This window comes from Sinocyclocheilus anshuiensis, unplaced genomic scaffold (genome assembly GCF_001515605.1).
Source record: "Sinocyclocheilus anshuiensis isolate Anshui unplaced genomic scaffold, SAMN03320099.WGS_v1.1 scaffold391, whole genome shotgun sequence".
NCBI classification, from domain to species: domain Eukaryota; kingdom Metazoa; phylum Chordata; class Actinopteri; order Cypriniformes; family Cyprinidae; genus Sinocyclocheilus; species Sinocyclocheilus anshuiensis.
The window spans coordinates 1,700,168-1,713,623 of NW_015548229.1; the positions used below are offsets into that span (position 1 = coordinate 1,700,168).

General features: G+C 36.2%; 1 protein-coding gene across 1 annotated transcript in view; it reads left to right on the forward strand.

Moving 5' to 3' along the window:
• Positions 1-4,939: 4,939 nt before the first annotated feature.
• The window catches only part of tcerg1l (transcription elongation regulator 1 like), a 90,491-nt gene continuing 81,974 nt past the window's right edge, over positions 4,940-13,456 (forward strand). The window contains exons 1-3 of the mRNA XM_016441672.1: positions 4,940-5,161; positions 9,060-9,206; positions 9,328-9,508. Coding sequence (XP_016297158.1) covers positions 4,973-5,161; positions 9,060-9,206; positions 9,328-9,508 — 517 coding nt within the window. The 5' untranslated portion in view covers positions 4,940-4,972. The remainder of the gene's footprint in view (positions 5,162-9,059; positions 9,207-9,327; positions 9,509-13,456) is intronic.

Genomic DNA, 13,456 nt, shown 5'->3' on the forward strand with positions numbered 1-13,456 from the left:
ACTCACAGAATCTAAAGTAAGACCGGCGTCAGGCATTAGACACACTGTGTGATTGAGGGTAAGGTTTTAACCAATCAGAAATGGTTGGGAAATTTAATTTCTGCATCCAGATTTTCCCTTCAGAGAAATAGCAGCGGATGATCCAAACAACTCCTACGGCAGACCCCAAAACTGGAATATCACAACAGAACAGCCCCAGTCAACTAATCTCTATCGCCACAGCACTGGCAGGCCCATATTCTGTGCCACGGACAGCAGCGGGTATCCAGCTATTTTCTCAAACCAATCTAGGAGGACGAATAGAAGGGGCAACAGTCCCTAATTATAAGCAGAGATCCATTTTTAAAAGGACATGAAACAGAAATGCTGGAGAGCCTGAGGTGTGAGATCACACAGCTATGAAAATCAAGATTTTTCTTGGAGAAAATTAAGAAGTCTTGGCCTAAGGCTTCCCTCAATGTCAAGTCACAACTTTTCATCACATGAATAAATTGTATTTTAAAATATATTCAAACAGAAAACACCTATTTTAAATTGTAATATTTCACAATATTACCGTTTTTACTGCGCTATTTTAAACAAATAAATGCAGCCTAATTTAGTGAGCATAAGAAACATTTTTGAATAACAGTGCATATAAACTAGTACAAAACGATTCTAAACCTGAAAATACTTCATTTCAAGTAATGATCTTTATCTGGAAAATGCATGTATATTCAATTTTCTTTATAATTCCTTTATTCCACGTCCATTTCTTACTATTCACTATCTACCAGTCAGTCAAATAATCAACATTAAATAAACAGATTTAAACATAAAATAGAAACATATATGCTAAATACCGAACACTAAATATTCAACATCTGGGCCTCGCGCCATTAATGCTCCAAATGCAGCTCTGAGCTCAATAATCTCTGAAATATTTACGCTTTTAGACATCACGAACAACACTTACTGTAATCAACATAATTACATCTACATCCTATTAAACAGCATAGAACATTATTTCACACAGTATTAACAGATAATTAACCTTTACCTGAAAAAAGGGGGGGGGGCGGGTAGCACCAATGTTAAGGTGCATTATCGCCAAGAATAATTTTTTAAGAAATAAAAAATAAAAAACCTTCTTTACCCCAATAAAAATTTTCCCTCTAAATTCTCTTAATCAGCTCTGTTCTCTTAAGTTACAAAAATAAACTCTCTAGTCCATAAGTAAATGTATTTTTAAGCTTTAGGTTATCCACTCCCATCTTTCTAAGTTCATTCTTCATTGTTTCTCATTCATTAGTATACTTTTGACAAACACAAATAACATGTTCTACTGATTCCTCCATTCCACAGTGCTCACGTAACTCCTGTTGGATGTTTATTTATTATTTTTAAGGTTTTATTCAGCATAGTACGTCCAACCCTTAATCTTGTTAGAATATTTTCCTCTTTGGTGCTTCATTTTATTATTCTCACTACTCCTACTTCTTGCTGTATTTCATAAAGTTGACGTCCTGTATTTCCTGTATCTCCTTTATGTTGCCACTCCTTAGTGGTATATGCTTTAATTACTGCTTTTGCTTCATATTTACTAAGTGAGATATTCATGATCTCCTCGTATTCTAATGCTTGTTTTGCTAATCCATCAACCTTTTCATTACCCTTTATCCCCTTATGAGCTGGTATCCACATAAATATTATCATGATGTTCATATTCTTAAATCTATACAGATTTTCATATATCTCATTTACTATATCCTGCCTACTATGAGATGTGAATGATTGCAATGACTTTAATGCCGAAAATGAATCTGTACAAAGTATAACCTTTTTGATTTGAGTCTCCTCTATCCACTGTAGTGCTGTTGCTATTGCCATCATCTCTACTGTGTATACTGATAAATGATCTGATGTTCTCCTATTAACAGAAATGTTTAAGGATGGAATACTGAATGCAAAACCTGTTCTCCCTGTATTAGGATCTTTAGATCCATCAGTATATACTGGAGCAAATACTTGATATACAGTTTGTAGTCTATCTTCAACAACAGCTACAATGTTTTCAGGTTCTTTCATTAACTCCAGTATATAAAAATCTATGAGTACTGCAGGAAACATCCAAGGTGGCGTTATTGATAACAGTACTGCAGGAATGTATCTTTTCTGACTTCAAATCATTTCTCTAGCTTCTTTGTCACTATTCCATGCAAAACAGTTCTGTTTAGACCAGGGGTGCCCAAACTCGGTCCTGGAGGGCCGGTGTCCTGCAGAGTTTAGCTCCAACTTGCCTCAACACACCTGTCTTCAAGTTTCTAGTATGCCTACTAAGAGCTTGATTAGCTGGTTCAGGTGTGTTTAATTGGGGTTGGAGCTAAACTCTGCAGGACACCGGCCCTCCAGGACCGAGGTTGGGCACCCCTGGTTTAGACCTTTCCTTTTAACTCGACGAGTTTTCCCACCGCGAACTTTCTGTAGGATGAACAAACCCCGCGAGTTCTGCCCCTAGTGTTCAACAAGACTCAAGTAATCGATCGCAAACCTTGTGCCAATCTAATTGATCACCGATAATGCTTTATTATTATTATTATTATTATTTGCTTACTTACAAGGACAATCCATCTAGAGAAACCTAGGGTTATGTGCATACTTCAAGGACACAATGGAAATAATGGATTACCTTGTGGGAACCAGTCACCAGCCCTGAGCCACAACACCATTCACACCAGTCACCAGACTCCAAACTCAGACTGGGATGTCAAATCCACTTACGTATCATTTTTGTTTGCACAGAGCATTTTATGACATTCACAGGATGGTTGATCCACTCACCAGGAGACACTCAGTTGTGGGCGCCTCTATATGTCAAGCACTTTTCAGATTTTTGACTCTTGTCAAAGGTTATGAAAAAAAAAAATGGGGACCCCAAACAGAACATGAGGGTTAAATAAACTCCCATGTAGGTTTTAAACAAGGTAAATCGTGTCACTGGTTACAGATTAAAACAGTTGTCACAATATTCTAATCATTTAAAATAAATAACTATGATTTGATTTCAGAAGTTTAGCGAGTTTTTTTTTCTTCAATTTTAATCAAGTAAAATACTGAAGTTTATTTTTTTTTTAATATATTATTATTATATATTTTAATGTTCTGATCTAATCACAAACTGGCAGATTATTTATATATATATATATATATATATATATATATATGTATAAAATTAATTTGAATGTTAAAGCCTCTATATGTCAAGCACTTTTCAGATTTTTGACTCTTGTCAAAGGTTATGAAAAAAAAAAATGGGGACCCCAAACAGAACATGAGGGTTAAATAAACTCCCATGTAGGTTTTAAACAAGGTAAATCGTGTCACTGGTTACAGATTAAAACAGTTGTCACAATATTCTAATCATCCAAGCTCATCAGAGTGCGAGTTGTGCGTCTTTGTGCGTCCTGACGCACTTTGTGTTGTGCTGCGCACAGCGCCATCAGATCCGCTCAGAAAGCGAATGCACCCTGTCTGGACTGCCAGGAGGACTTTCAACAGAGCAGCAACACAGTTATCTGTTCATCCACGAGGATTTTCTACATAACATACACAAGTTCTACAAGCAAGAATGAGAAAAAGAGGATTATAATGTGATTAGGGATGATTTTGCGATGCTTTACGAGTCACCACTGCGGGAGGCTGAAGAATCGTCAGCTTGACAGTGAACAGATTTCCACGAGATTCCCACGGAGCGAGATGAACAACCCGCCCGGTGTGATCGTGCATATGGAGAGCGCGATCCACGGCGCGTGAACGCACGCACGGAGATCAGTGTATTATCTGCGCTTTGGACACTTTGGACACCATTCTTACCGGATATTCTTAGAAATCTTCGTCTGCAGATACAGTTTCATTTTTAATTTATCTGTTTGTATTTTGCGTTACTTCTTTATTTCCAACGAAACACTAACAGACACATAAATTATGTTGAAATAAAGGGATTTTTCAAACCCCTCATACAATAGGTGAGTTTGCATCTAATATTTGGTGTATCTTAAAAAAATAAAACACAAAAAATTAACTTTTCCGTTTAAGTTACACAGAAAAGCCCTTGATAAGAAGTCAATGCATGTGTTTAAGTCAATGCATGTGCTGCAGTATTTTGGGAGGGGAGCCTGTTTATTATATTTCAATAGGCTTTTTTATCAGATTCTGATTCTCGTGATAGCAGCTTAAGGTTTAGGATTGTCTGTGGAGAAAACAGGCTAATGTAAGAGTCGTCTTGTGGTGATGTTTGAGTTCTGGTTATATAGTTTATGCATTGTTGTGCTTTTGTAATATGCGCTAAAATATTCATAAACTTTCAGAGACTTTTGGACAGTGCAGTATAAAAAAAACTCATTATTTTTGGCAGTTTCATCTAGGCGCAGTCTTGTTGTGGTTTGTTTTAGTGAACGAGCCTGAATAACTTTTCCATTTAAGTTACACAGAAAAGCTTTTTTTGATAATGGGTTGCATCCACCTGTTTTAGTCCATGCGCATGCATGTGCTGCAGAATTTGGGAGGGGGAGCCTGTTTATTATGTTTCAGCGGGCATATGTTTTATTCATATTCTGATTCTCAAAGTACCTTAACATAATGAGTTGTGTATGTTTACAGCAAGATTGTCTGTACCCAAAGAACACATATCGCTTACACATACTCTTATGAGGTTCTTTGAGTTTTTGCCATGCATTTAAATAATTAATTCATACATAAATTACGGAATATGTACGGACAGTGGCCCAGCATGATAAAACCATCTATTTGTGTCAATCGGAGACGCTGGGGTGCGGATAAATGTGCGCTATCTATCTATCTTTTTTTTTTTTTTTCCAGTGTCACTCCACGGACAGCTTCTTCAGTCTCCATCCATCCTTCTTTCCCGGTCCAGCGCGTTAAAGCTCAGCCTCAGCTGTGGCACGTGAGCGCCGAAGCTCCTCCGTGGCTCTGGATGGTCCCGAACACCTCCGGACTGTGTAGGGTGGGTTCTGCTCCTCCGGTGCTCATCTCCTCTCGCCCTCCTCCGGTGATTCAGACGGTCTCGGGATGGCAGATGTCCTGCGATCCGTTTGTGCCTGTGATGCGCACTGCCGCCGCGGAACCCGCGACCATCAGTCAGTTCAGTCTGCCCAGTGTTCAGGTAACAGGGCTTCACATGTAAATAAAAAGCCCCACTTTCTCTACTGAACATTTTATAGTTTAAAAGAGCTATTTCTTGCAATTAATGAATGAATTAATTTATGATCCAGTACTGAAATATATAAGGACCAAGTCTTGTTTCATAAAGGTTTCTTTCTCATCTCCTTGTTGCCACAGTTGCTTTTGGTTTGCTTACTGTTTATATTAAGGCTCTATTTCTGAAAAGGTATCGAATTGATAAATATAGCAACTATAATGAATATGATAATACAGAGAGCAATCTACAGATACAGATATAGACTGGATGTTCAGTGCCCCATGTTTTGGGAGACCATCGTTACTTTTCAAAGACTATGCCTTCTATTATTAATCTGAATGAGAATTTCAGAATTTATGTAGATATTTGATATGGTGTGCATGACAATATGAAAGTGTATGTTTAATAAATCACATGCATCCTGAACATTTGCTTCTACCAAATCAAATGAAAAAACATACTGCTAGGGGCTTCTTTTCACTATGACTTTGTTGAAAAGTTTTGTCCCCAAAAAAAAGAAAAGAAAAAAAAAAGTTTTTGACTTTTACTCTGGTGCTGTAGGGTTAGGCTTTAGGACATATCTCTACGGAGTTACATAATGCCATTACAATGCTTTACAATTGTCCTTAAGGATAAGATTGTGTCCATAATATAGTTTATGCCTTTAATTTAAATTCTGGCTGCAAATGTCCTGAAAATGAATTATTACTAGAGAATTTATCTGAACATAATGTTTAGATACAGTACTATTCAACTTATTACTCAATACCCTGTTGATTATTTGGATAAGTGAATGTCAGTAGTCAGTATTGAAATTGCTAAAGAACAAATACTGCATGATCTCTCATTAAAGGCGTTAAGAAATCACCTTGATGCATTAAACACCCCAAGTGCCATTTTCTTTCCTGTGTTGATGTAATGACGTGTGATTTCGTATTGAAACAGGAATCTGGGGTAAAAAACTGAAGGGCTCATACTTTTTTAAAATAGCCAGAAGCTATCACAAACTAAAGAAATAAAGAAAATGTATACCCTGTTGAAAAAGATGAGTCGTGGTCGATTTTTAAAGAAAAGACTATACATTTTACATGTGTAAAACTTGTAGGAGAGCATTTAGAAGATCTCAGAGGAAACAAACATATACTGAAATCCACAAAACTTCAATTTTGATCTTTTTTTGTTAATGCTGTCTGAAATTTATTATTTCCCACTTCTGAAGTCGCAATTATGAGTTTGGCGTGTTCAAGTGCTTTCTTGTTGGAAAGAATAGGAATCGTGGAGGACACTAGGTTCATTTTTGCCAATTTCTTGGGGAAATCTTATTAAAGCCAAACTGTATTAAACATATTTAATATCCAATGGATTTTGAAAAAAAGTATCTCATTCATTGACAAACATACAAACATTACCCACTCTATTGTATACATTCACATCTAGATAGTCATCTAGTCATCAAGTTTTGGTCAAATACGTGCTGTTTTCATTGTGTAAAATACAAACAAAATGCATCAAATGGTTATTTATATACAGTACGTATACATGACTGTAATGGCAAGAAAAATCAATGTATATGTTGTGGGGAAAATTAACAAAACTTAAGTCACTAGAGCAATAGTTCTTGTAGTAAAAGCGTATGGTTCGCCCAATTCGGATATTAACATTATGTCAGAGATTCCCAGTTGTAAATACGACTTGAGAGGCAATAAAAGGCAGCATAAATGGTTCTCTTTTTGGCCAAAGGTCAGAGGTCATACCCCGCAAATGATAGTATGCATGTGGTGAGTAATGTTTTGCCTACAACTAATCTTTTTTTTTTTTTTTTTTTCAAAAATATTAGCTTTTTTGGGTATTGACAAGCCTGCTGAATCATCTGGAGACGGCTAATGCACATTTCGTGTCCCACGGAACATTTGAAGCATTGAAAGTGCATTCGGTAAAATTCGCCGCTGGAGTGCTGTCTGACTTGTTTTGCTTATCAGACGTCATGTGTTGTAAAATACTCGAGTGTTTGTTTTCTCGCAGCTTGTCGTTTTTTTTTTTTTTTTTTGTCAAAAATATTAGCTTTTTGTGGTATTAGCCAGTGGTCCTATAGTACTTTGTGTATTAAAATTATATGCAGCTACCATTTGTGCAGTAAATGCAAATATATTGTAAACCACAGAACTAAGTTTAGTTCACATCACTAAGTTCAGTTTTAAATCACTGGCACAAAAAGAAAAAAAAAGTACTCTTCATCTGAGCATTTTGACTTGCTGTGATAATGAATTAGTCAAGTCAAGGTGCCTTTCTAATACAATGATTCAAGTTCTTGATTAAATCTTGAAACAATTTTATTTGAAGGACTGGCAGCTGCTAGAATATGCCTAATAATATGGCCAGGAAGGACTGAAATGTGCAGGGCAATATCTGATGTTGATAACATTTTATCAACATCACTTTTGGAGAACTGATGCCACTGTTAAAGCAGAAAATCTAAATTATATGCATTACCTCCCTTCAGCTCCTCTAGAGGTGCTGTGCTCAAGATGACCCTCACATCTGCAGTTGCTTCCCCCTCACGACTCAAACTCAGCGTGACATTTAATCTGTGTGCCGGGCAGAGGCATGATCACCACTGCTCCACATCCCTGGCATTGAGAACTTTGTGCTTTCACATCATTAAAGTGCCGTTCAGAGGAGGCAGCAAGCATGAGCTCAGTCGCACTGTACTGGAACCAGAGAGAGAGAGAGAGACAGAGACAGTGGGAGGAAAGAGTATATTATTTAAACAGAGACTTTGAGTTGCAGACAGCCTTCAGAAGCCTTTGATTGACTGCTACTGCAGAGAGGCATTGACGCAGAACCAAGCGTGATAGAACAGGATGTTATGCTGAACACAGAAGAAACGGATATAGCGTAATCTGCAGAGAACTTTCCTAGCTTCAAAGTCAACATGTAATGATGTCCACAACCCATTTGTTCTTGTAATATGATGTGATACTGAATATTATATTAAAGTACTGTATGAAAGGTGGTTTGGATCAGGAATGGGGTTTAAAAAGGCCAGTTTTGATTTCATATTGACTTGTTGTGTGCTTATACTGAGTTTGAAGGACAGCCAAAACAACAACATCCAACAATCAAGATAATCTTGAATACATGGCGTTCAGGTCATCACATTTTTACATTCTTGAAAATAAAAGATGGTCACTGCAGCCAAAATGGTTACACTGGTGAATCAATGAACCCAAACACAGATAGTCTTGCACTATTAAGAATAAAGTTCCCAAACGTTTTGTGTGTGTGTGTGTGAATTGTGAAGAACTTTTTATAATTCCTTTTTGAACTTTTAAGAATTTTTTTCCATGCACTATAAATAACCTTTTTTTGGGGGATTGGAAAGGCTTCATGGATGTTAAATGTTCCTCATGGAACCATTGGTGCCAATAAAAGAAGTCAGCAGCCATCTCACAGTACAGATCCGTTAACAAGCGGTTTCTCTGTAGTTATTGAATGAGATACAAAAAGGTTACCGACATGACTGTGATTGTGGTCATCATGTAAAATTGTAGTAATTAAACCTTCCCTGTTCCAGAAATATCTGCTGTCATCCGTGTTATGAGGAAAAACATTTAATGTTTTGTGTTGATAGTTGGGAATTTATCATTTATCCTGTTACAGTTGGTGGAACTGCTGAAGAACAGCAGGTGTTATGCCAAAAAGACTTCCATAACTTTCCCAAACATTCCCTGTAACTAAAATGCTTTTTTGACAGCTTTCCATCCCACCCAGGCCTGATTCAGTTCTTCACTTCTTCTTAATGAGATGGATCGGAATAGATCTCGGTGGTAATTTGTTCTTCTCTTCTGCTTGTCTGTCCCAGTGGGAGATGCCTTCCAGGCCTCATGTGTTGGGTTTCCAACCTTCTACAAGTGTGGATCTACTTCCAGTGTTTCCTCATGTATACCGGACGGTCCTGCCTCCACACTACGGCAAGGGCTGGGTGGAAAAACGTGTGCCTGACTACAAGGTAAAGGAAGCATTCATGCTATTTGATTATATTTAGTTTTGGTGTGTGAATCTCACAAAACCTGTAAAGAATGCCATAGTTTTTCATCATTCTGACATGGTTTCTGTTTTCTCATTTGCAGTTTTATCTAAACAACACTTTAGCTCTTGAGACCACCTGGATCAGTCCAGAGGAAATGGGAATTTTCCAGCGTCAGGAAAAACCACTGCTGAGGACAAATCAAACGGCGTTGAGCATATGTAGGCCAGCTGCAGCCTCCAGGAATATCCACACTCTACTGCTGACACCCAGGCGTGTTTCAGGTAGGAGGGAGAATTTATGATCCCAGCACCCATTTTCCTACCTTTCTGATTCTGGCTCGCTGTTTGGCTAACATTCATCAGAGGGCTTTATAAAAACGCTTTCTGTTTTTTATTTACTCCCTAGACTCTTTCAGGTTTCTTTTTAAACAGCTTTTCCTTTGTAACTTTAATCTTCTTATTTAACTTGATGTAACAATATCAGAGGATTGGCAGCTGAGATTTTACGGAGCAAATACCCGAAGCGAGGCTGTCACTCCCTCTGTCTGTGTGTTTGTGTGTGGGAAGAGAGGCGGTTTGATTTGTGCTTATGAAATGAACCCAAAATTACTTCAAATTTCAGCTCATTTTCAATCATAGTGTGGTTTAATCAACTAGAGCGAGCACTGAAGACTGCTTAAGAAGGCGTAAATGAAGACCCATAATGAGTATGCAGTAAACAAATTATGCTATTTGATTCTGGTAACCTGACAAATGTATACTACACACTTTATACTGTATACCATGCATCTTAGGGTCACTCCTGTTTTGCAGTATCTTTTGAACTCTGTACCTTTTAAATAATTAATCATTCATGTGGTTAAACTGAAGTGTTTCTATAAATGAGTATAGCTGACCCTTTTATCCCTCTGTGGCTGTTATTATGCATTATAAAGAAATTTTAAGACATTTCCAGAGTGCAGACTTTGCGGAAAAATGCACTTACACGTGATTTAATAAATTTATTTACACATTGACCAGAAAATGAAGAAAATGGAAATATAGAGCTAAAATTAATTGTTCAGTGATTTACCAACACAATCTCATGGCAATTTGTAACTATTTTACATTTTTCGAATCCTTATGAATTTGTACGATTTTATTCATCATTCGTTTTATACTCCAGTGGTCTTTTTTTTTGCTTAAGCATTTATGCTTAGCTTTTTTAGCTTCATGCTAAGATCAATAAACACTAAATGTAGCGAGAAGTAGCATTTACATAATTCACAAAGATGGCGGCGACTGACAAGTATAGCGTGACAAAAAGTTTATGTGAAGATACTCGCATTTGAATGAAAACCATTTTTAATGCAGATGTGAGCATTTTGTGTTCATGAATTATATTTTGGCCATAACTGGCCTAAAAACACAATAACAAATAAAAAAATATATTTTTAATTAATTGCCCAAACAGGTCAGCGAAACAGTCTGATAAACTCCAACCTCAACGAGAAACAGTATTTATGTACATAATTCACAAAGATGGTGGCGAATGACTAGTATAGCATTATATAAAGTTCAGTTCTGTTATATAAAAGGGCCTTTCGCACCGCGGGAACCTTTTCATAGAACCAGAACTAATTGTGGAACTACCCACTTTTTGGCATTTTCGCACCGCCGGAACTAGGTGCGATTTTAGTACCGGACTGCCTTTTTCGAGAACCAAATTAGCTCCTACTCTGGAGCAGGGTCTAACCAGCACAACTGGTACTAATCATGACGTAAGTAGACATTGATTGGCCAAACGCGTACGAAAACGCCCTCACCCGCCATGATTTAAAAATCGTCGCAGTACTTTAATACTGTACATTTAGTTCTGGAACTAAAGCGGTGCGAAAGGCCCTAAAGATACTCGCGTTCACATTAAAACATTTTTTTTATGCAAATGCAAGAATTTTGTGTTCATGACTTTTGTTTTTTTGCCATAATTGGCATTAAAACACAAGATGTTCTCGTTAAATCGTTGACGTCTTTTGGTGACAGTGATGTGTGATTTACAGTAATGTGTTCAGAAGTAGGAAATTTGTCAGCTGTTTATGATCAAAAACAGCGATGTCTAATTTGGAAAGGAATCATTCTTTTTAACTGATTACTCAAGCAAATTAGCCAAATGGCCTGAATTGACATGTCATTCAGTTTGAATCTTTCAGGCAGTAGTAGCAAGCCATTCAAAGCTTTCTCCATGTAACTTACAGTGTAACATGCTGTTCTTTTAAATGATAACTTTAATTTTTGCTTAGCTATTTTTTCTATAGAGATTAAAGATTGTAAACTTACGGTTACACCACATAAACTTTGCTCCTTCCAAAGAAACATCAGGATGCAGAAGTTTGGAAGCTCTGCATTCAGAAAATGAGCGAGCTGAAGCATGGGAATACTAGATCAGATCCATTTTACGGAGACGCATTTATGTGGCCAAGTGTGAAATGCGCACACCCAGCAATCCAATTGATCAAAATGCATGAAGTGACCCTTAAAATATTGCCCTAAGTTAAATGTACCCACAGTGAACAAGTTAAATTGAAAACAGACCAGGGTGTTTTCAGATGCAGCTGAGCGGTGTATCATATAGCGCTGCATTTAATTCCAAGCGCTCTTGCCCTCCAGCAGAGAGCCAGTGTGTTACACCTGTGCTCTTCCATGATCATAAGTCTTTAGACACTTTCAGGTAGGCAGTGATAAATTAGATTGCAGATGCACACATGTGCCGTTCAAAGATTAGTCCTTGAGAGATGAAAAGCTCACTCCTGTAGAGGGTTTTCTGTCTTTCAGACGACAAAGTCTATAATGAGAAGAAGTGAATGGAATATTTTAGCAGCATAGATCATGCACAAGCTCTCTGCACAAGACTGAGGCTGAACTGACAATAAAGATTTGACCTTTGCTACTATGCTTTTACAAGTTTAACACTTCAAGTGTGCATTAGAATAAAGCGAAGGTTTGAAAATAATTAATAAAACCAATAGATATTCTGAACAATGTAAATGTTCTGGTATGCTTCAGTTCATCTTGACTTCAGAACTATAATCAATATCACTTGAAAAGCTCAACTTCTTGTACTATTAAGCAGGATAAACATTCTAATACTACTTACTGTAAAGGATTTCTGACAACTTAATGCCCATACAATTATTTAGCAAATTAATATGACTCACTTATGTAGAATACAGTATGTTAATGTATATACAAATGAGATGGAGGATGACTCTTTATATTTTTATTATATATTTAAAATGTATTTATAAATGTTTAATGGTCTGCCCATGCAGACAGGATTTAGACCTATTATGCAGATGGCACAAATAATAATAATAATACATATATAATGATTGCAGAAAATAGTATTATATAATTCATATGATTAAATATTATAATAAATAGTATTATATAATTAAATAATTAATTATAAGTATATTGATTTTTGAGGTTGAATATCTAAAAAGAGTATTATGTAAGTTACAAATAAAATACATAAATTAATTAAATAAATGTAAATAAAATGTAATTAAATAAAACAAAACATAGTAATAATAATAATAATAATAATAATAATAATAATAATAATAATAATAATAATAAAACAAATATATTATTACGGAATTAATTTTTAATTACTTAATACAGATTTTTTTTTACATTTTTTTGAAATTAAGGTATTGAGTTTTCTTTTAGGATAAATATGATAAATGTTAAAAAAGAGTGTTATATAACCAGAATGAGAAAAGTAAACAAACATTTTACGAGTGAACATGAAATGGTTATTAATTATATACTGAAAGGTTAACATTATTCATCAGGCCTATGATAATTTAATGTATTTCAATTTAACTTATAGGACTGCAGTTATATCTGTTCAGAATCCATTCTAAAGATATGTCATATTCTGTTTTGTCCTCTTGTGAGAAAGTCAGTCGCTCAAGGTTGTCACGATGTTCTCCGGCAGTCGTGTCAGGGTGAGTTATACTGTCTGTGAAAAGAGCTGTCTCATTTTCTTTATCTCTGAGCAGCTTGAGTTTGTCTTGCCATTTGAGATGCAATTAAAGTAGCAGTCTTTATGCTGTACATGCAACATCTTTGTGCTGTAAATGTGCCTTTGATGTCTTAAAGGGGTCATATGACGTTGCTAAAACTAACATTATTTTGTGTATTTGGTGTAATGAAATGTGTTTATGTGGTTTAAGGTTAAAAAAC